The following is a 19,436-nucleotide window of genomic DNA, read 5'->3' as shown; positions in this document are numbered from 1 at the left end:
ATTTGCTTACTTCCAAAAAAAATCTTTAAAAAACTGAATCAAAGCTGAAAAAGAGCTGAAACAAAACATAGGCACACAGAAGAAGTTTCAAAATTCAACCCTCTCGCGTGAGAATAAATTAAATTTTGGAACATCTTTTTTTGAATTTTTGTTAAAAATTCCACACCGTGCCCTGAAATATTGAAAAAACACGTGAGAACAATTTTTTGTATTTAAAAATTATTTATTAAAAGTTTTTTTTGGTAAAAAAAGATTAAATGTGCTCACGGGAGTGGCGGGATGTGGGGCTCCTGAAAAACCACAACTGATTACATATACTAGAAGAATAAAAACTTACAGAGCAAGTTTATGAGTTCAACTGGGGACTGGTTGGAGGAGTTCTCTTCAATAAAGACGAGCGGCCAATTTGGTCTTGTAAGACGGACGCGGTACTTCCAAAATAAGTACCGCTCTACTGATTCCTGGAGCCGCGCAGAGCCAAAACGATCACTCACTTGTTCTTGGAGAGGACCAACACGCCTTCTTTGTTGTACCTCGTTTCGACGCGAACATTGCCCAGGTATAGATGGTTCAGTCTGAAATAAGATCATATTGAAACTGTATTTTCACGATTTTTTGGATCTTTTGATCGTAATTAAAAATACATCAATCATATCACCAAATCTAACTACAATTTTTTTATTCTCTAAATATTTTTTATATTTATCCAAAAAATAATTAAAGGGCATTCACTGCCGCCACACCACAATTTTTCTCAATATTAAATTCCCGCCAATTTTTTTTTTCGGAAAATTTGAATTCCCGCCAAAACAAATTCTTGGAAAATTTAAAATTCCCGCCAAAAAATGCCTTGGAAACTTGTAACTCTCGTCAGATTTTTATTTCAAATACTTGAATTCCCACCAAAAAAAATTTGTCGGAAAATTTAAATTTTCCTGCCTAAATGTTTTTTTACCAGAAAGTTTGAATACCCGACAATTTTTTTTTTCTCAGCAAGCCAAAATGATTTCTGCGTAAATTAGAATTTTTTGAAATTTTTTTATTCAGCTACCCTTCAGCACCACCACAGTATCCCTACAGTACTTCTACAGTAATACTACAGTACTCTCACAGTACAACAGTTGAAAGTTCATCAAATTTCTCGTGTGCAAAGTGGAATAAAAAACTCAATTGTAGGCAAACGTCACTTTTAGAGAGATAAGAGACTCTGATAAAAAGTCAAACATCTTATCAGTTTGGCATTTGCCTTCTTGGGCAAACTGACGAAATTGACACACACTATTTGATTTTCTACTTTCCTTTTTTCACTAAATACTATTCATTCAAATATTTTTAAAAAATGCCATCGTTGCTCAATATCCCTCTAGAGATTGTTGGCGAAGTTTTGGAGAAGTTGGAGCCCATGGATCGGTGAGTTCTAAAATCCGTAAATCGTAAAGATCATATAAAATTTGGATACATTTTCCAAATTTATACATACAAATTTTAAAGGATACAAATTTTAAAATTCATAAAACTCACATTCTTGCCAAGGACTTCTTAACCCGTGTCTGGATTTTTTGCCATAGTTAAACTTCTTTTTTTAAATAATTTTTAAAAGTTACTGCCAACAGCTTTTTAATTTTCTCCTAGCTATTTTTATTAAATTTTATGCTAAAAAAATGTTCGATTGGCGTGAAAGAATAAATTAAAAAAAAAAAGAACGCTCCAATGATAATTTATTTCGGCATAAATTTGAAAAAGCTCATGGGTGCACAAATTGTGATTTTAATCTCAAATGTAATCAGGGATTGGTTTTTGAATTTTTTCACATCGATTTTTCTAAATCAGGGGAAAATTTGAAGTAATTTAAAAATATTTCCCAGACTTCGGTACCCCACCTTTAAGATAAATGCTCCAATGCAATAAACAGTCTAAAATCTCATTCCTTGCAGATTGGCCAGCCGTAAAGTTTGCCGCAACCTGAGAGCTGCCATTGATAATATCGGAATAAACTTTGACGAAATCTCATTGACATTTTCGAAAAACCACAAGGTTGAACTGGAATTGGACAAATTTCAAACCAAATATTACAGTGCAATAGATGGTAGTACTGTACTGAATTATAATGAACAGGAAAAGATTATCAAAGGAGAAAGTTGTCTGAAAATAGTATTTAACGATTTGGAGATACTATTGAACAATTCCTTGTCAAAGTTTAGCTTTTCTGTACATATAGAAGATAAATTGGACATTATCAATGCTCTCAAAAACGTCTTGAAAGTCAAAAAATCGATATTCGTTAAGGAAATCTGGCTGCGTGATATATCATTCAATGATGCTCTTTCTATACTTCCTTATTTTAATGCGGACATGCTGGATATCATCCACTTATCGATTTCTGACAATATTAGTCAATTTGAAAGAATAACATATCTGGATCAATGGAAAAGCGCAAGATCCTTCCATCTTAGCTATGTTAACTTTGACGATGATTACATTGAGCATTTGTTCCGCTTCGAAGAGTTTTCCATTTCATTGCCGTACCTATTAACAGATACTGTGGTTGATATCATAGATGTAAGTTGAAATTAGTTCATAGGTTTCTATTAAGATATTTGAATTCAGGATCTCTTAACAAGGCCCACATTCCGAGAGTGTTGTATTGAGTTTGAAGGTGATGAAGTTAAAGCCGATCAAGTCCTAAGACTATTTGATCCGGACCGGCCAGCCTATAGTAGTGATGAGATTGAATATTCGAATGATCAGGGTACATTTGCAATCAAGTGTCAACTTGTAGGGCACTACGATTACGCATTTGAGATTGAAAGACTGGTTGAATAAAATTTGCATATGATTATTTTTTCCTGAACTTGTTATTTGATTTTCTTTTCTTTTTTCTACCCTGTGGCGAAAAGTCAAAGTCTTTGTTTTTGCATAGCATAATGCGAATGGTGGCTTTTTGCTCGCAGCCGACACTTTTCGGGTTAATTGAGTCAGAAGTTTCGGCTATTCTTGGCATTTGATGAGGGACTGGTGGAATACATTAAATTAGTGGATAGAACGCACCAAACTACAGGAGCACAGGATTAAAGACACGATCTTGGCAGAAGCTGAACTATATTGTCGCCTATTTTTCTCGATGACACACGAAAATGTGCAGAGTGGAATTTAAAACTCAAGTGTAGGCAAACGTCACTTTTAGAGAGATTAGAAACTCTGAGAAAAGTCAAACACCTTATCAGGTAAACTGACGAAACTAGCACACATCTTTTGATTTTCTACTTCGCTTTTGTCAGTAAATACTTTTTATTCAAACATTTTTAAAAAATGCCATCGTTGCTCAATATCCCTCTAGACATTGTTAGTGAAGTTTTGGAAAAGTTGGAGCCTATGGATCGGTGAGTTCTTTTTCATTCACTTATATTAAACAGCTACATAAATTTTTCTGAAAAGAATATCACAATATTTCATTGCTATTATTCAGTGTATTGGAAAATTTTATTTTTAATTATTTTTGCTAGAGTTTCAAACTTTTTAGCTGACATCTTAGGCATTCAGATGTTGTACTCAAAAAATATGAGAGCTAATTTTCATAGGAATATGTATGTATAAGTATGTATATGTATATATATGTATATATATGTATGTGTATGCATGTATGTAATGTATTTAATGTACTTAATATATGTATGTGAGCTTTAAACACGTATGTAGTTTGAAGGCCAAAGCCAGAAGCGTGAAGATTTTCTTAAATGCTAAGGATGAGACAGTGGGCTTAAGCCCTCAGGCTTTTGTTCTTAGATTTAGATACATTTAAGTTTAGACTAGCAAGTTCTCGGCTTCGCCTCGAACTTGCTAGCCCTTCGGGTATGGGGTCTATCTAAGAAAGCTGGAGTCGATTCGTTCAAGAATGAACGAGATACGTTAACTCTCAGCATAGGGCTTTTCTCTAGAAATTTGAATTTCCTGCCCAATTCTTTTCTCAGAAAATTTGAATTCCCGCCAAAATTTTTTGAAGAAATTTGCATTCCCGCCAAAATTTTTTGAAGAAATTTGAATTCCCGCCAAATTTTTTTAAATAAATTTGAATTCCCGTCAAAAATAATGGGTCTCATCACGATGGGTCTGCCCACGAAGAGTCTCACCACGAAGGGTCTCACCACGAAGGGTCTCACCACGATGGGTCTCACCACGAAGGGTCTCACCACGATGGGTTTCACCACGAAGTAGTCCTACAGAATTCCTACAGCACCTCTACAGTACTACTACAGTACCCCGACCATATCTACTACAGTACCCGCCACTATCCCCAAAGCAATATCCCTTCAGAAAACGAAAAGTTATTTTTTCCCAAACTACAGTAATCCTACAGTACTCCTACAGTACTCCTACAGTACTACAACAGTACCCAAACAATATCTCCCTACTAACCCCCACCCCAATATACCTTCAAAAGACAAAAAGTTAGTTTTTCCAAAACTACAGTAATCCTACAGTATTCCTACAGTACCCCTACAGTACTACTACAGTACACCGACCATATCCCCCTACTAACCCAAAACCAATATCACTTCAAGAGACGGAAACTCATTTTTCTCTGAAGCACAGACTACAAACTACAATAGTAACATCCACCATGTCTTTTTTGCATATAAGTAATCATATCTTATCAGTGGGTTGAGGTATCTCGGTGAATTTGGTACCCACGTGTAGGCCAAATATATACGCATCTATTGTGACTACTACCAAGTTTGTCGGATCAAAACCCGAATTTTACGTCAATTTAAACCAGGAGCCATTTCGTTAAAATCGCCTTTTGGGGGGTCTAACCGCCGACTCCCGGGCACCCGTCGATAGTGTAACCCAATTAGGCGAGGGTCTTGTGTATGACAAAAAACCGCGAACATCCATCGTACAGTTTTTGCGAGCGAAATTTTTTTGAAAATTTCAAAAAACGACACGCTGGCACTTTCCCCTTTTAATAATATAGAGCGGCAGAATTTTGAAATAAGAGCAAAGGTTGACATACTTTATGCTATCAATAAAGTTGCTTCAATGCAATAAACAGTCTGAAAATTCATTCCTTTCAGATTGACCTGCCGTAAAGTTTGCCGCAACCTGAGAACAGCCGTTGATAATATCGGATTCAACTTTGACAAAATCTCGTTGACATTTTCGAAAAATCACAAGGTTGAACTGGAATTGGACAAATTTCAAACCAAATATTACAGTGCAATAGATGGTAGTACTGTACTGAATTATAATGAGAAGGAAAAGATTATCAAAAGAGAAAGTTGCCTGAAAATAGTATTTAACGATTTGGAGATACTATTGAACAATTCCTTGTCAAAGTTTAGCTTTTCTGTACATATAGAAGATAAATTGGACATTATCAATGCTCTCAAAAACGTCTTGAAAGTCAAAAAATCGATATTCGTTAAGGAAATCTGGCTGCGTGATACATCATTCAATGATGCTCTCTCTATACTCCCATATTTCAATGCGGACATGCTGGCTGTAATTCATTTATCGATTTCTGACAATATTAGTCAATTCGAAAAAATAATATATATGGATCAATGGAAAAGTGCAAGATCCTTCCATCTCAGCGATGCTCATTTTGACGATGATCACATTAAACATTTGTTTGACTTTGAAGAGTTTTCCATTGCAATGTGTTACTTATCAGATGATACTGTGATAGATATCAGAGATGTAAGTTGAAATTAGATAATAGGTTTCTGTTAAGATAATTGAATTCAGGATCTCTTAACAAGGCCCACATTCCGAGAATGCTGTATAGACTTTGGTGGTTATGAAGAGGAGGCCGATGACATCCTTAAAATATTTGATCCGGACAGTCCTAGTAGATATGAGATTGAATATTCGAACGATCAGGGTAAATTTGCAATCAAGTGTCAACTTTATGGTTACTACGATTGCGCACTTGAAATTGAAAGACTGGTTGAATAAAATTTGCATATTTATTGGTAACTTTGTTTAAAAAAAAAAGATTTTATTTTGCCAATTATTTTAATAAACACTTTTCAATAAAAAGCTCATAATGATTGAGAGACAGTTCTCTAAAATGAATCAAAAATGTATTCTCGTCGTTTGAATATTCGAATTTGAACTCCTCGTCATCGGTATAGTCCGGTTGAAATATTTTTGCCACCCTCGTTGGATTTGTGCTATGGAACCTTACAGTACACTTCTTGAAAGTGCTTTTTCTCAGGAGATTCTGAAATTAAAGGAGATGTAGGCGAATTTTATTAATTCTGTACACCCCAAATTTAATTACAAAACTTCTCAAAAACGTCCCAAAAAAAAGTTATTGCAACTCAAAAAATTGCCTAAAAATTGGGAACATTTGAAATTTGACCGAGTGGCTGGAAACTAACTTTTTCGAATTCATCGTCAATTTTTAGATGTAAAACTTATTATCTCAAGTTTTCTACCTGATTTAGGTATAATTAAGGTCGATGGATCACCGGAAATCACCTATTTTTGGCAAAAAAATTACCAAAATTTACCAAAAAAGTAATAAAATTTTACCAAAAAAGTTACCAAAAAGTTTCCAAAATTTTACCAAAAATTTACCAAAGTTTACCAAAAAAGTTATCAAATTTTACCAAAAAAGTTACCAAAAAGTTACCAAAATTTTGCTTAAAAGTTTCCAAAATTTTACCAAAAAGTTATTAAATTTTACCTAAAAAGTTACCAAAAAGTTACCAAAATTTTACCAAAAAAGGGTACTTGTGTATTATACCCCCGCCATTTTAAAAATTAATTTTTTTACTTATAAAAAAAAACGTGTGGAATTTCAGGCTTAGGAAAACACCATTCCTAAGCCTAACAAGGAAAATGGGTATCACGTTTAATTTGAACCGATAAATTAATGGAAATTTAATTAATTTCTAAAATGGCGGGGGTATAATACACAAGTACCCAAAAAAGTTATCAAATTTTACCAAAAAAGTTATCAAATTTTACCAAAAAAGTTATCAAATTTCACCAAAACGTTGCCGAAATTTACCAAAAAAATTGCCGAAATTTACCAAAAAAGTTATCAAATTTTACCAAAAAGTTAACAAATTTTATCACAAATTTACCAAATTTTACCAAAAAAGTTATCAAATTTTACCTAACAAGTTACCAAATTTTACCAAAAAGTTAACAAATTTTACCAAAAAGATGCCAAATTTTAACAAAAAAGTTATCAAAATTTACAAGAAAGTTACTAAATTTTACGAAAAAGTTATCAAAATTTACAAGAAAGTTACTAAATTTTACGACAAAGTTAACAAATTTAACTAAAAAGTTACTAAATTTTAACAAAAAAGTTATCAAAATTTACAAAAAAGTTACTAAATTTTAACAAAAAAGTTATCAAAATTTACAAAAAAGTTACCGAAATTTGCCAAAAAGTTACCAAAAAGTTACTAAATTTTACCAAAATAAAAAGCTAAATTTTGCCGAAAAGTTATCAAAGTCGGAGAAGTATAAAACTTCCCGAGCTGTAAAATCTGAAACAAGAAGACAAGGCAAAAGAAACAGAAGACAATTTGATATTCCACGAGTCTATTTATTGAAAAACTCGCACCAAACAATGCAAAACTTGAGAATAATTCTCAAACCAAGACCAAATGATTGAAAACAAGGAGAAAACTCCTCAACTAAATCCTAAACCTTAAACAGAAACAATAAAAACCTTAAACTTGTAACAATTTGAAACCTTAAAACCTATGAAAAACGGCAAGCTTCTCGGCGTCGGCCGGCTTGCACCCGTTCTTGCGGGAGAAGTGATGAGAAATCTTGGATTCGCGTCGCCAAGTGCGCAAGGCACTGAAAGTGCGTCAACAAGATCGCAAGGCGCGAAACTTGTTGAGCAGGAAATCAGAGGTTTTGGCGTGTCAAAATGACAAAAGAGCTTGCGTTGAGGGAAAAATAAAAGAGAAAAAGGGTAAAACCCTACATCAAATTTTACCAAAAAAGTTATCAAATTTTACCAAAAAGTTACCAAATTTTACCAAAAAAATATAAAATTTTATTGAAAAGTTGCCGAAATTTACCAAAAAGTTATCAAATTTTAATAAAAAAGTTACCAAATTATGCCAAATCTGGGCCTCCATCAACCTTAAATGTACCTAAATCTAGTTGAAAATACAAAACTATCAACTTGCATGCACAAAATTAGACGATGATTTCAAAAAAACTTCCAGCCATTTTAAATTTCAACTAATTTTAGGCCAATTTTTGAGCCGCCGTAACCATTTTTTTAAGGAAATTTTCAAAAAGTTTTTTTTGGTGTTTTCAAACAATTTCAAGCAAAATTCCCACTTACATCTCTTATTTGAACTGCATGCTCTACAGAAAAATCATCCAGATTAACGAGAAACTCTTCAAAATGAAATAGTTGTTCCATATGGTTACTATCAATTACTGAATCCAAAATCACAAACTTTTTTGCATTTTTCCATTGATCCAGCGCAATTATTCGTTCAAATTGTTCTATAAGGCCACTATCTTCAGTTCGAATCTCCTGGAGCACTTGAGCATTGAAGTAAGGCAGGAGTGATACAATATCATTAAATGAAAAATATTCAAATACAACTTTCTTGATGTGGATGCATTCTTTTTCTTTCAAGACGTCTATTAAAACGGTTGCATATATATCATCTTCCGAGTAGTTACAAATAGCCAAGCCTTTTGCGTGCTCCAAGAGCACCTTCAAATCCTTGAATGCACTTCCCAAATAGTTGTCTCCTAAGATTCTCCTGTTTAGTATGTCGTGAGTCACACTATTCGCATCAGTAAATTCCAAGTCAACCCCGTCCGAATTCATAGTCACGCTATTTTCCCAAATGCCGAATCTGATGTCACCGTATAGAATTCCAAGTCTGTCAATGGTAGATCGTAAGGTTCGGCATACTTTTCGGCAGGTTAGCCTAGAAGAAAAGTAGGTTAGAGATACTTGAAAGCAGGGGTGGGCGGCAAATCAACTAATTACCGGCCCGCCGATTTGCAGGAAATTTTCATTTTCAGCAAGTTGCCGTTTTTCCGGCAATTGCGGGTTTTCCGGAAAATTCGGCAAATTGAATTTGCCGGAAATTTTCAATTCTGCAAATTTACCGATTTTCCGATTTGCCGGTTTGCCGATTTGTCGGATCTTTTCAATTTCGGTAACTTGCCGGTTTGCTTATTTGCAGGAAATTTTCAATTCCGGCAAGTTGCCGTTTTTCCGGAAAATTCAACAATTTGGTCATTTGCCGATTTGCCGGTTTGCCGGAAATTTTCAATTCCGGCAATTTGTCGATTTGTCAAAAATTTCAATTAAGGTAATGTGCCGATTTGCCGATTTGCCAAAAAATTTTAATTCCGGCAATTTGCCGATTTGCCGGAAATTTCAATTCCGGCAATTTGCCGGCTTGCCGGAAAAAATCGTTTGCCGCCCATCCCTGCCTCAGAAAAAAATGCAACTCACATAGCCATGGGCTCCAGTTTTTCCAAAATTTGGTTAGCGATTGTTATAGGCAATTCTAGCAAAGTTGGGGAACCTGACATTTTTTTCGATTTTCTGAAAATCATGGAGTCAATCGTTAAAAATCGTATCAAAATTACAAGGAAATGTGAGGAAAAATCAATGTAAAAGTGTGAAATTTTGAGTTTTCCATAGTTTCAAAGAGGCAAGTGACGTTATCGATTCCAAGTATGTACACATACATCATTTGAACAGTTTGCTGATAACAAACACAAAACTATATCATTTGTTGCGCTTTTCGGTCAGTTTCTTGATATTGATCATAATGTCTCAAGTATCTCCAGTTTTTAACAACTTACCAATTGATGTTATTTATCGAATTATCGAGAAAGCTGAGCCGATTGATCGGTGAGCTATTCAGCTTCAAATATTAACTTAATCAACTTTTTGGTAAAACTTGGTAACTTTTATTAAAATTTGGTAACTTTTTGGTAAAACTTGGTAACTTTTTGTTAAAATTTGGTAACTTTTTGTTAAAATTTGGTAACTTTTTGTTAAAATTTGGTAACTTTTTGTTAAAATTTGGTAACTTTTTGTTAAAATTTGGTAACTTTTTGTTAAAATTTGGTAACTTTTCGGTAAAATTTGGTAACTTTTTGCTAAAACTTGGTATATTTTTGGCAAAATTGGGTTTTTTAAATAAATTTTTAGTAACTTTTTGCTAAAATTTGGTAACTTTTTGGTAAAATTTGATAACTTTTTGGGAAAATTTGGCATATTTTTGGTAAAATTTGGTAACTTTTTGGTAAAATTCGGTAACTTACTTACTTTGCAAAATTCAGACTCGTCCTCCAAAAAGTGTCCAGAAGCTTGAAAACTGCTGTTGTCCACATCGGACTCGGATTCACAGAAATATTCGCAGGACTTTACTCTGAAAATAGCATATTGCTAACATTAGATGGAAAGCGAGTTTCATACGAAAATTGCAATGGTGACTGCCTTGTAAAGTACCTTGAATATAGAGAACGTCGCATCGATGGAGAAAATCATTTGAAAATTGCATTCAACGATTTGGCAGGATGCTTGGAAGGTGGAATAGCAACGTTCAAGATTTTGATGGGAACTATGGAAGGGGAAGACCGTGAGGAGCATGTTCAAACTCTGAGAGCCACTATGAAAAGAGGCATTACCGCGAAAAGAGTAGATCTTGGTATATTCGGAAGCACTGAGATAATCACCCTTCTCTCAATCTTCAAACCAGGTTTTCTAGAAGAAATTCGATTGGATAATGTTACAAATATGGACAAATTTGAAGATCTGTGTCGCTTATCGCAGTGGAGAGAAGCACAAACCGTGTACTTCCGCGGAAATGGTGAAGATGCTCCTATTGAGGAATTTTTTAATTTCCGCGAGTTTTACATTTCTGTAGGCCGGCTTTTGATGGAAGATGTGGTTAAGGTTAGAGATGTAAGTTTAAAAAAAAAGAATTTTGAATATTTCGAAAAAATGAAAAAAAAATTTGGAAGCGGCCGACACGTTCGGGGTTCCGCAGCTTGGCATGAGATGACTAGCTTGGTGTGTGCGCAACGTAGCGCAAAAAGGTAGACATTTGGAAGCGGCCGACACGTTAAGGGTTCCGCAACTTGACGTGTGCGCAGCGTAGTGCGAAAAGGTAGTTATTTGAAGCGGCCGACACTTTCGGGGTTTGCACTATACATGCGGCGTGGGTGACGTTGTGAGGCCGGCGGAGGCGCCGGGAGTCTTAGTTAAGAGTTATGTAATTATATCCGGGTAATATTGATACAAAATTTCAAAAAAAAAATCCGGTTTTGAAGGGTATACATACATTTTTTCGCTTTAGATATTAAGGGAATTGTTGTAGAAATATTTTTTTGACTGTTGAAATTGTGAATTTGTTAGAAATCAGCTATATTACAGATCCTTCTCGAACGCGACACCTTCCTTCAATGCGAGATAAACGCCGGATTCTTGGCAACTCAAACCGAAATCGCAAAAGTTTTCGAATATTCTGGTGGTGGAAATAGCTTTGAGTACACGACGAACACCGCCAAGTTTAATATTAGAGTCGATTCGTCACACTTGTGGATTCGGAGAGTTTTTGAACAAAATCATTGAAGTTTTTGGAATTTTTTTAGTGCAGGAAGTAACCTCACATTTTTATTTGTTTGAAGCAATGAATATATTTGTTGGAATCACTTTCTTCGCATTCTAATTAAATATATCTTTTAGAATCTGTTTTCTAACAAAATTCCTATTTCCAAAACTCTTCTCATTTCGCGCGATTTCTTACCGGCTCTTTCGAAAATTTTCACAATTTCGTGCAACTAATGTGTTTTATGTCATGTTTCGCCCAACTTGCTTGATATGCCTCTGGAAATTGCCGATCAAGTTTTGGAAAAACTTCAACCCGTGGATCTGTAAGTCTCTTGAGCTGAAAATATGCTGGCTAGCACGAGCTGGGCACTTCTCACATTACCTCAGATCTCAGAATACAGAAAAAACATCACAATTTTAGTCAATTTCCTCAAAAAACAAATTTTGAAAAATTTGAAAAAAAAAATCAATTTCAATTTTGTTGAAACTTGGTGAAACCAGTTAAGTGGTGTGTTTTCCATATAAGAATCATTTGAAATCCATGATTGGTACTGAGAATTTCAAAAGATTCAAGTATGAAAAACACCAAAAAGGTTAACAAATTTTACCAAAAAAGTTACCGAATTTTATCAAAAAGTTACCGAATTTTACCAAAAAGTTACCAAATTTTACCAAAAAGTTACCGAATTTTACCAAAAAAATACTAAATTTTATCAAAAAATTACCAAATTTTACCAAAAAATTACCAAATTTTACCAAAAAATTATCAAATTTTACCAAAAAGTTACCAAATTTTACCAAAAAGTTACCGAATTTTACCAAAAAGTTACTAAATTTTACCAAAAAATTACCAAATTTTACCAAAAAGTTACCGAATTTTATCAAAAAGTTACCGAATTTTCACCGAAAAGTTACCAAATTTTATCAAAAGTTACCAAATTTTACCAAAAAATTATCAAATTTTACCAAAAAGTTACCAAATTTCACCAAATTTTACCAAAAAGTTACCAATTTTTCGGTCAAATGTCAGCGACATTTTCCTTTCAGACTAACCTGCCGAAAAGTGTGCCAAAGTTTGAGAACCGCTGTCGATAAATTTGGAATTACCTTTGATAAGGTGTCATTGGATATATGGAGTGATAGCATTTACAAAACATTCGACAAAATCCGGATCAGAATACGCCCCCGCAGAGAATGATAGCTCGATTGTGACTCATAATGAACAGGAAAAAAGAATCGATGGAACAAATTACATAAAACTAGCTTTCAAGGATTTGGGCATAATTTTAAGTCGAGTTTCGAAATTCAATCTTACAAATCACACGAAAAATAAACGAGATTCTATGAAATCTTTGATAAAAGCGTTGAAAACCAAGAAATTCGTTTGTGCGACCAAAATCTACTTTTATCAATTTAGATTCAACGAAATTTTATCGATTCTCCCTTATTTCAACCCAAAAGTTCTAGAAGACATCGAAATGTGGTACACTAACACCACTAACCGCTTCGAACGGATTGCTAATTTGGATCAATGGAAAAATGCGAAAACCTTCGAATTTTGGAGTGCTCGGTTCAACTGTGAACATCTGGAATATCTGTTTAATTTAGAAGAGTTTTCTGTGAAAATGGGCAATGTTTCAGTGGAAAGTGCAATTCGAATTAGAGATGTAAGTCGGAAAGCTTTAATTTTGAATTTTAGTTTTAAATCGGGCTCCCAGCTGTGTTTGTGCAGCGAAGTGCGAAAGGTGGTTATTTGGAAGCGGTCGACACGTTCGGGGTTCCGCAGCTTGGCGTGAAATGAGTAACTTGGTGTGTGCGCAGCTTAGTGCAAAAAGGTACTTATTTGGAAGCGGCCGACATGTTCGGGGTTCCGTGCAGCACTATACATGCGGCGTGGGCCGGCCCAGGCGGCCTCATGGAAGCCCTTATTTTAAGTTATATTTTTAAAAATAAAATTTCAGAATCTCTTGCCTAGAAGTACATTCAAAAAGTGCATTATCTGGTTCAACAGCATTAACCAAATCGAACTTGCAACTGTATTTCAGCCGGGATATTTTGGCAGAAAAGAATACACCTTCAATTATTCAAACCAGACCAACACTTTTGCTATAGAGTGCTCGGAATTAATGTCCTTCTATCATAAATTTTCAATCGATAAATGTTAATACTAACTAAAACTACTTTATTGAAGAAATTTCCTAACACATTTCTCGTTTTCCAAATTAAAAAAGAACATGCGATGTACGCCAGAATCGCTGTGTGCCGGTTTCAGGAAGACGTAGCGCCTGTCCTCGAGCACTTTGAACACAAAATCGTGATAGATCTGAGCTCCAGGTGGGTGGAATTTCGAGTGAACTTCCAGGTTGAATTGGCAAATCGAGACTCCTTTTTCGTCCAGTGGACCACCTTTGTGCAGTTGGTCGAGGAATTCAAACTCGCCGCCTTCGATATCGATCCACGCAATATCGATTTGCTGTAATGGCTTATGCTCAGGGCTAAAGTGTTTGGAAGCTACAGTAACCCTACAGTAACCATACAGTACCTCTACAGTACCCCTACAGTATCGTTTTAGTTCCCCTACAGTAACCCTGTTCTGCCCATACAGCAGCAGTTCTACAGTAATACTACAGTACACCTACAGTATTCCTATAGTACCACTACAGTACCCCTACAGTACCACTACAAGACCCCCACAGCACTCCAACAGTAGTCCTACAGTACCCCTACAGTACCCCTACAGTATCCCTACAGTGCCCCGTCATGCCCATACATCAGTATTACTACAGTAATCCTACAGTATCCCAAAAGTGCCCCTACAGTACCCCTTCTTTAATCCTACAGTACCATTACAGTACCCCTGCAATACCCCTACAGTACCCTTATTGTATCCCTGCAGTACCCATACAATACCCCTACAGTATCCCTACAGTACCACTACAGTACCCCTACAGTACCCCAACAGAACCCCCACAAAAAACAATACCTCCAAGCCCAAAATGTCAGACAAAAAATAGGTGAGCGGGATTGTAGTGACATCTTGATACTGGTACTTTCCTGAATTTTCAAAATTTGTTCCCAAAATTCAAAAATTAACCAAACTTGTTCTCTGATTTTGATTCGGAAGAACTCGGAATTTCGTGAAACCAGGCTTCTTGCCAATTGCAAACGGGAAGTATTTTCCGAAAGCTGTGTAAAGTTGGCGGTTCGGCTCAATTATCGGGTCGGCTCCGAAGAATTTCGTGTTGGGGAGAGTCTGAAAACATAAATTATGCAATTTTAGATTCGTGAGAAATTCTTACTCTGTTCAGTTTTTCTTCCGCCATAGTGTCATGACCAATACCCAGCGTTACCATTATGTTCTCCTCTTTCTGGAAAAAATTACAATGGCCTCACAGTACTCCTACAGTAATCCTACAGTAATCCTACAACAACCCTGCAGCCCCTACAGTACTCTTACCCATACCGTATCCCCACAAACTCTCACAAGTTGGCAGAATGGCCCATTTGACTTCATGTAAATTTGACATTGGAACTGTCGCCACGTCCTTGAATACTTTGTCACAAATTTCAGTTTTTTGCCATTTCGTGTTCATCTGATGGGGGTTTTAAAGGTTTTTTGTCACAAAATTTTAACAAACCGCTTTCAAATCATTTTTCCATTCATTTACAATAGGCCTGATACAGTCTTGAAATGAGTCCATCAGCTTTGGAATGTCAATTTTTTGAGAGGTCTTGTCAACTGTCAGGTCACAAGTTGGCAGTTTTTCCAGTTCTTCAAATCGGGGATCCATTACGATTTCCTTATCCTGAAAAATCTTACATTATTACTACAGTATGTACACTACAGTAATCCAACAGTAACCTTACAGGGTCATTACAGTACCCCATACAGTATCCCTCAAGTAATTGTAGAGTACTACATTACTCTTCAGTATCCCTACAGTACCCTTACAGTAATCCTACAGTAATTCTATAGTACCCATACAGTCCCCTACTTTACGCATACATTACCTCTACAGTACAACTACAGTACTACATTACCCCTACCTTTGCAAATCTGTACCCAACTCCATCCAAAGTGTCCCAATCAGTTGTCAATTCTTTTTTCTCAGTTTTCGGAAGCTCCACGGGATCTGATCGCTTAGAATCCATTTCTTGTTGTGAACGATTCAGTGTGGAGATCATGACAAACAGGAAAACCGCCATAAAAATGTAGAAGAATGCCGAGCTTCGCCGGAGCGAGGCATAGTCTGTTAAAAACACTGATTGTAGGCGAGTAGCGGTCTAAAGACCTGACTTTTTTACAATTTTTTTTTGCGCAAAATAACAAATGAAAACTGTTGGTTCTGTTGGTTTTTTTTGCCAAATTTGCGTAGCGGGCCAGTAACGGACAATTTCTCATTAAATGTTGTAGCTTACCTTTAAGCGGCATTGTGAACAACGATATCTGACACAACAATCTCAAAAAATGGGAGCCGGGGGTCCACGATTTTTTAGGGAAAATATTATATTTTTAACAATAAGCCGGCACTGTATACAACAAAAAATGAATTGTTACCCGGAACTCGCCAGGCTTTTATTGAGAATATATATATTCATATGTAAATATTACTTAAGATTTAACAAAAAGCTAGACATTGTATATGTGATTTTTAATTCTTTGATACAACTTCTCAAGCGCCAAAGTACACGAGATGGCCAAGAAATAGTTTTTTCTGAACAAATTTCTAGCAAACAATTTCATATAAAACAAGTGCAATAAAATTTAATAACTTCTCTATTATCGCTGATATGATGCTTGCGGATTCATTCTTCCTTTTATGTCCTAATGGAAACTGTATTGAAATCTGAAGCAGGATTTTTTTGGAAGTTTAGATTTGAGAAAGTGAGAATTGTAGCCCTTATCAGTTTTATGTATAACGACGGGAGGTTAATATTTGTTTTTGGTTTATTTCGTTGATATCTACTTGGAGGTTTAGAGAAAGAAAGAAACACCCTTTTCCAAACACATGCAATGTTACGAAATATGTGTACACTTGTTTCTTATTTTATTTTTTTTACTTATATCTATTTAATATATATATATGTATATATAGTCGTTTCAGATTTCAATATAATGACTTCCCAGCCAACTTTCAACGGAATGCCAATTGAAATAATTCATGAGACATTACAGAAAATGGAGCCACGAAATCGGTTAGTTTTAACCTCGAATTAGTTGCTGTTTCAATTTGAATTTTTAATAATTAAAAAAAAAATATTTTAGCACATTTTTAGCACATTTTAGCCCATTTTTAGCACATTTAAGCACATTTTAAGCACATTTTAAGCACATTTTTAGCGCACTTTTTTGCACATTTTTAGCGCACTTTTTTCCACATTTTAGTACAACATTTTTAGCACTTTTTTAGAAATTTTTTAGAAATTTTTTAGCACATTTTAGCAAGTTTTTAGCGCATTTTCAGCACATTTTAGCACATTTTTTAATTTGACTCTAGAAGATCACTGAAATCAATCCGGGAATTTGTTCCTCTGACTATCTTGGTTTTTTCTTTGGATTATTGTTATTTTCTTTTAAAAATCAGAAAGCTCTTAAAATTTGCTACATTTCACTAGTTTAAAATTTTCAAATAGCTCTTTTCCCAACCGAGATACAGCCGTTCAAAGTTTGCAGCAAGAGAGAGTGTGGGAGGAGGAGAGACGCAGGCGGCGCGCGCACACTGCGTCTCCCCTCCTCCCACACTCTCTCACCCTGCAAACTTTAAACATCTATATCTAGGTTGGGAAAATAGCTATTTGAAAATTTCCGAAACACAAAATATAACCCTTAAAATTTTCTAATATTTCCGGAAAAAAGTTCCCTTCTAATTAGGGCTGGCATATCAAAATTTACTCATTTTTCAGCCTAACTCTCCGAAAAGTGTCCCGTAACCTGCGACTTGCCGTAGATCACCATGGCATTGGATTCATGGATGTTATCTTTAAAATTACAAGCGAAAAAAGTGTTGAGATGGAATTAGATGACATTTGCATCAAGTGCAGAAATAACATCCATGGGAATTGCCTGATGGATATTGAAGATGATACCCAGCGCCGAGATAAAACAATTGTAGGAGCAGACTGTATTGAAATGGCGCTGAGTGTGCTGGAAATGTGCTTGAAAAAGCCGTTAAAGACATTGTTGCTGTCTATAAACTCACTTTCTGAGGATAGATTTAAAAATTTTGATGCTTTAACTGATAGACTCCAAGCAGTGAAGCCACTAGATGTAGAATGTTTGCTCCTGACAGACCTGAGCCTTGCCCAATGTGCTCATCTCTTACCGTTTTTCGAGGCAGGAAAGCTGGAAAGAATCGCAATAAATAATGATGAAGAGGAATTCAACAAGTTTGAGGAGATCACTGTATTGGAGCAGTGGAAGAAGGCGAAACGTCTACACTTGAATCCATATAAGGGATTTGACACAAGCTCGGTGTCAATTGAATCTTTTTTTCATTGCAAGTGGTTTTCAATTACAGTGCTCACGATTTCAGCTCAAGATGCTAGGAAGATTGAAGAGGTGAGAAGTAGGCTTTATACAGTGCGCGTCAAGGCTATAGGACCCCCCGTATTTTCTTCAATAGTGAGAAACTGACAATTTTTCATGAAAAACTTTTGTGATATCCGGATTCAGCATGTCAAAAAACCTGTGTTTCTGTATTTTCACGAGTTTATCATTAAAACTGTAGACACACGGGTAATATTTCAAAAATTAGGCCGCGTCACTGCTATAGGACCTCCTGAGATTTTCGAAAATTTTCACTGAAAATCTCGGACTTTTTGACCATTTTCAAAAAAATAAGATTGAGAACTGTTTTAAATCTGGTTATTAGCTCAATTTTGTTCTGTTTTCCACTTTTGTAACGATCGGAATCTTCATTTTAACTATTTTCTCACATTTTTAGACGTTGAAGCTCAACGAGAAGCTCACAAGTAACTTATGAGCTTGAGCTTATATTATTTCATGAAGCACATATTCAAGCATATTCCTGCTTGATACATCTTTTAGAAAGTACTCAAAAAATGAAGCCCACATTTTACACTACAGGTACCATAAACGTTGCTTGCTCCAAAACTTTGCGGAAAAACCTACAGTTGACGGAATTCATATTCTCAATTCACAGTGCATTTCCAAGATTTTTTGCACTGAATTTTTGAAATATTTGCCGTGTGTCTACAGTTTTAATGATAAACTCGTGAAAATACAGGAACACAGGTTTTTTGGCATGCTGAATCCGGATATCACAAAAATTTTTCATGGAAATTTTTCAGTTTCCCAATATCGGAAAAATGAGGGGGGTCCTATAGCATTGACGCGCACTGTACAATGTTCAACTGAAAAAAAATTCTTGCAGATCCTTCTAAAAAACGAACATTTTACCGGCTGCGATATAAAATGTTGGACACTACCTGTGATGACGGAAATATTTCAGACTATAACTGAACTTCCATCCGATGACACCATCAAGTCTAAATTCGAATATTCTAGTGGAAATTCTAAATTCTCGTTTGAAGTACAGTATGGTTATATAAACATATCCAGAGTTTAGTCTAGTTGAATTCAATTCAATAAAAACATTTTCTCCGTTTGAACCAACTTTATTTGTGCTCTATTTTCATTATGAACTCTAATTTCAAGCCTGTTGAAGTTGCAAGAGCATTTTAATCGGATTGGTGGCGATGATTTTGAACTTTATTATTCAAATGGGAAATCAAAATTTGGAATGCATTGTAAAAACTATTTGGATATGGTCGAAAAATGGAAGTTTGAAATTAAAAAAAAACGGTTTTCAATAAATCATAATATGTGAAGAATCCT

At 35.3% G+C, this 19,436-nt stretch overlaps 6 protein-coding genes and 1 pseudogene across 7 annotated transcripts; 5 read left to right on the top strand and 2 right to left on the bottom strand.

Annotated features, from left to right (window-relative positions):
• Positions 1 to 357: 357 nt before the first annotated feature.
• On the top strand, positions 358 to 2,847 carry fbxa-14 (F-box domain-containing protein). Its single transcript, NM_064983.7, has 4 exons — positions 358 to 559; positions 1,048 to 1,410; positions 1,935 to 2,559; positions 2,608 to 2,847. Exons 2-4 carry the CDS (start codon positions 1,340 to 1,342, stop codon positions 2,821 to 2,823), a joined length of 912 nt encoding a protein of 303 aa, NP_497384.1. The 5' UTR covers positions 358 to 559; positions 1,048 to 1,339; the 3' UTR covers positions 2,824 to 2,847.
• Positions 2,848 to 3,309: 462 nt separating this feature from the next.
• Positions 3,310 to 6,037, top strand: fbxa-15 (F-box domain-containing protein; the record flags this gene model as incomplete). Its single annotated transcript, NM_064982.3, has 3 exons — positions 3,310 to 3,380; positions 5,073 to 5,697; positions 5,746 to 6,037. 3 exons carry the CDS (start codon positions 3,310 to 3,312, stop codon positions 5,953 to 5,955), a joined length of 906 nt encoding a protein of 301 aa, NP_497383.1. The 3' UTR covers positions 5,956 to 6,037.
• Positions 5,985 to 9,570, bottom strand: fbxa-19 (F-box domain-containing protein; the record flags this gene model as incomplete). The annotated part of the gene is made up of 3 exons (NM_001368615.2): positions 5,985 to 6,223; positions 8,327 to 8,930; positions 9,467 to 9,570. The coding sequence occupies 3 exons, from the start codon at positions 9,568 to 9,570 to the stop codon at positions 6,011 to 6,013; spliced, it is 921 nt and encodes a 306-aa protein (NP_001355395.1). The 3' UTR covers positions 5,985 to 6,010.
• Positions 9,571 to 9,760: 190 nt separating this feature from the next.
• On the top strand, positions 9,761 to 11,674 carry fbxa-80 (F-box domain-containing protein). The gene is made up of 3 exons (NM_064980.6): positions 9,761 to 9,871; positions 10,306 to 10,930; positions 11,402 to 11,674. The coding sequence occupies exons 1-3, from the start codon at positions 9,789 to 9,791 to the stop codon at positions 11,597 to 11,599; spliced, it is 906 nt and encodes a 301-aa protein (NP_497381.2). The 5' UTR covers positions 9,761 to 9,788; the 3' UTR covers positions 11,600 to 11,674.
• A 174-nt stretch (positions 11,675 to 11,848) lies between these two features.
• Positions 11,849 to 13,743, top strand: fbxa-20 (annotated as a pseudogene). The gene is made up of 3 exons: positions 11,849 to 11,901; positions 12,626 to 13,245; positions 13,540 to 13,743. Coding segments are annotated over exons 1-3 (877 nt in total).
• Position 13,744: 1 nt separating this feature from the next.
• Positions 13,745 to 15,784, bottom strand: Y82E9BL.12 (Methyltransferase FkbM domain-containing protein; the record flags this gene model as incomplete). The annotated part of the gene is made up of 6 exons (NM_001381728.1): positions 13,745 to 14,051; positions 14,562 to 14,632; positions 14,678 to 14,831; positions 14,878 to 14,946; positions 15,217 to 15,384; positions 15,626 to 15,784. The coding sequence occupies 6 exons, from the start codon at positions 15,782 to 15,784 to the stop codon at positions 13,761 to 13,763; spliced, it is 912 nt and encodes a 303-aa protein (NP_001368051.1). The 3' UTR covers positions 13,745 to 13,760.
• Positions 15,785 to 16,676: 892 nt separating this feature from the next.
• Positions 16,677 to 19,255, top strand: fbxa-79 (F-box domain-containing protein). The gene is made up of 3 exons (NM_064977.3): positions 16,677 to 16,774; positions 17,483 to 18,137; positions 18,973 to 19,255. Exons 1-3 carry the CDS (start codon positions 16,722 to 16,724, stop codon positions 19,165 to 19,167), a joined length of 903 nt encoding a protein of 300 aa, NP_497378.2. The 5' UTR covers positions 16,677 to 16,721; the 3' UTR covers positions 19,168 to 19,255.
• The last annotated feature ends 181 nt before the right edge of the window (positions 19,256 to 19,436 follow it).

This window comes from Caenorhabditis elegans, chromosome III (assembly GCF_000002985.6).
Source record: "Caenorhabditis elegans chromosome III".
Lineage (NCBI taxonomy): Eukaryota > Metazoa > Nematoda > Chromadorea > Rhabditida > Rhabditidae > Caenorhabditis > Caenorhabditis elegans.
Note: the sequence above shows the minus strand (reverse complement) of the source record. Positions and strands in the feature narration are given on the sequence as shown.

Coding starts and splice junctions, on each gene's coding strand:
- fbxa-79 (NM_064977.3), top strand. CDS start 16,722: ATGCCAATTGAAATAATTCATGAGACATTACAGAAAATGGAGCCACGA. Junction 16,775..17,482: donor AAAATGGAGCCACGAAATCG/GTTAGTTTTAAC, acceptor CTCATTTTTCAG/CCTAACTCTCCGAAAAGTGT. Junction 18,138..18,972: donor ATGCTAGGAAGATTGAAGAG/GTGAGAAGTAGG, acceptor AAATTCTTGCAG/ATCCTTCTAAAAAACGAACA.
- fbxa-14 (NM_064983.7), top strand. CDS start 1,340: ATGCCATCGTTGCTCAATATCCCTCTAGAGATTGTTGGCGAAGTTTTG. Junction 1,411..1,934: donor AAGTTGGAGCCCATGGATCG/GTGAGTTCTAAA, acceptor CATTCCTTGCAG/ATTGGCCAGCCGTAAAGTTT. Junction 2,560..2,607: donor CTGTGGTTGATATCATAGAT/GTAAGTTGAAAT, acceptor ATTTGAATTCAG/GATCTCTTAACAAGGCCCAC.
- fbxa-80 (NM_064980.6), top strand. CDS start 9,789: ATGTCTCAAGTATCTCCAGTTTTTAACAACTTACCAATTGATGTTATT. Junction 9,872..10,305: donor AAAGCTGAGCCGATTGATCG/GTGAGCTATTCA, acceptor TGCAAAATTCAG/ACTCGTCCTCCAAAAAGTGT. Junction 10,931..11,401: donor ATGTGGTTAAGGTTAGAGAT/GTAAGTTTAAAA, acceptor GCTATATTACAG/ATCCTTCTCGAACGCGACAC.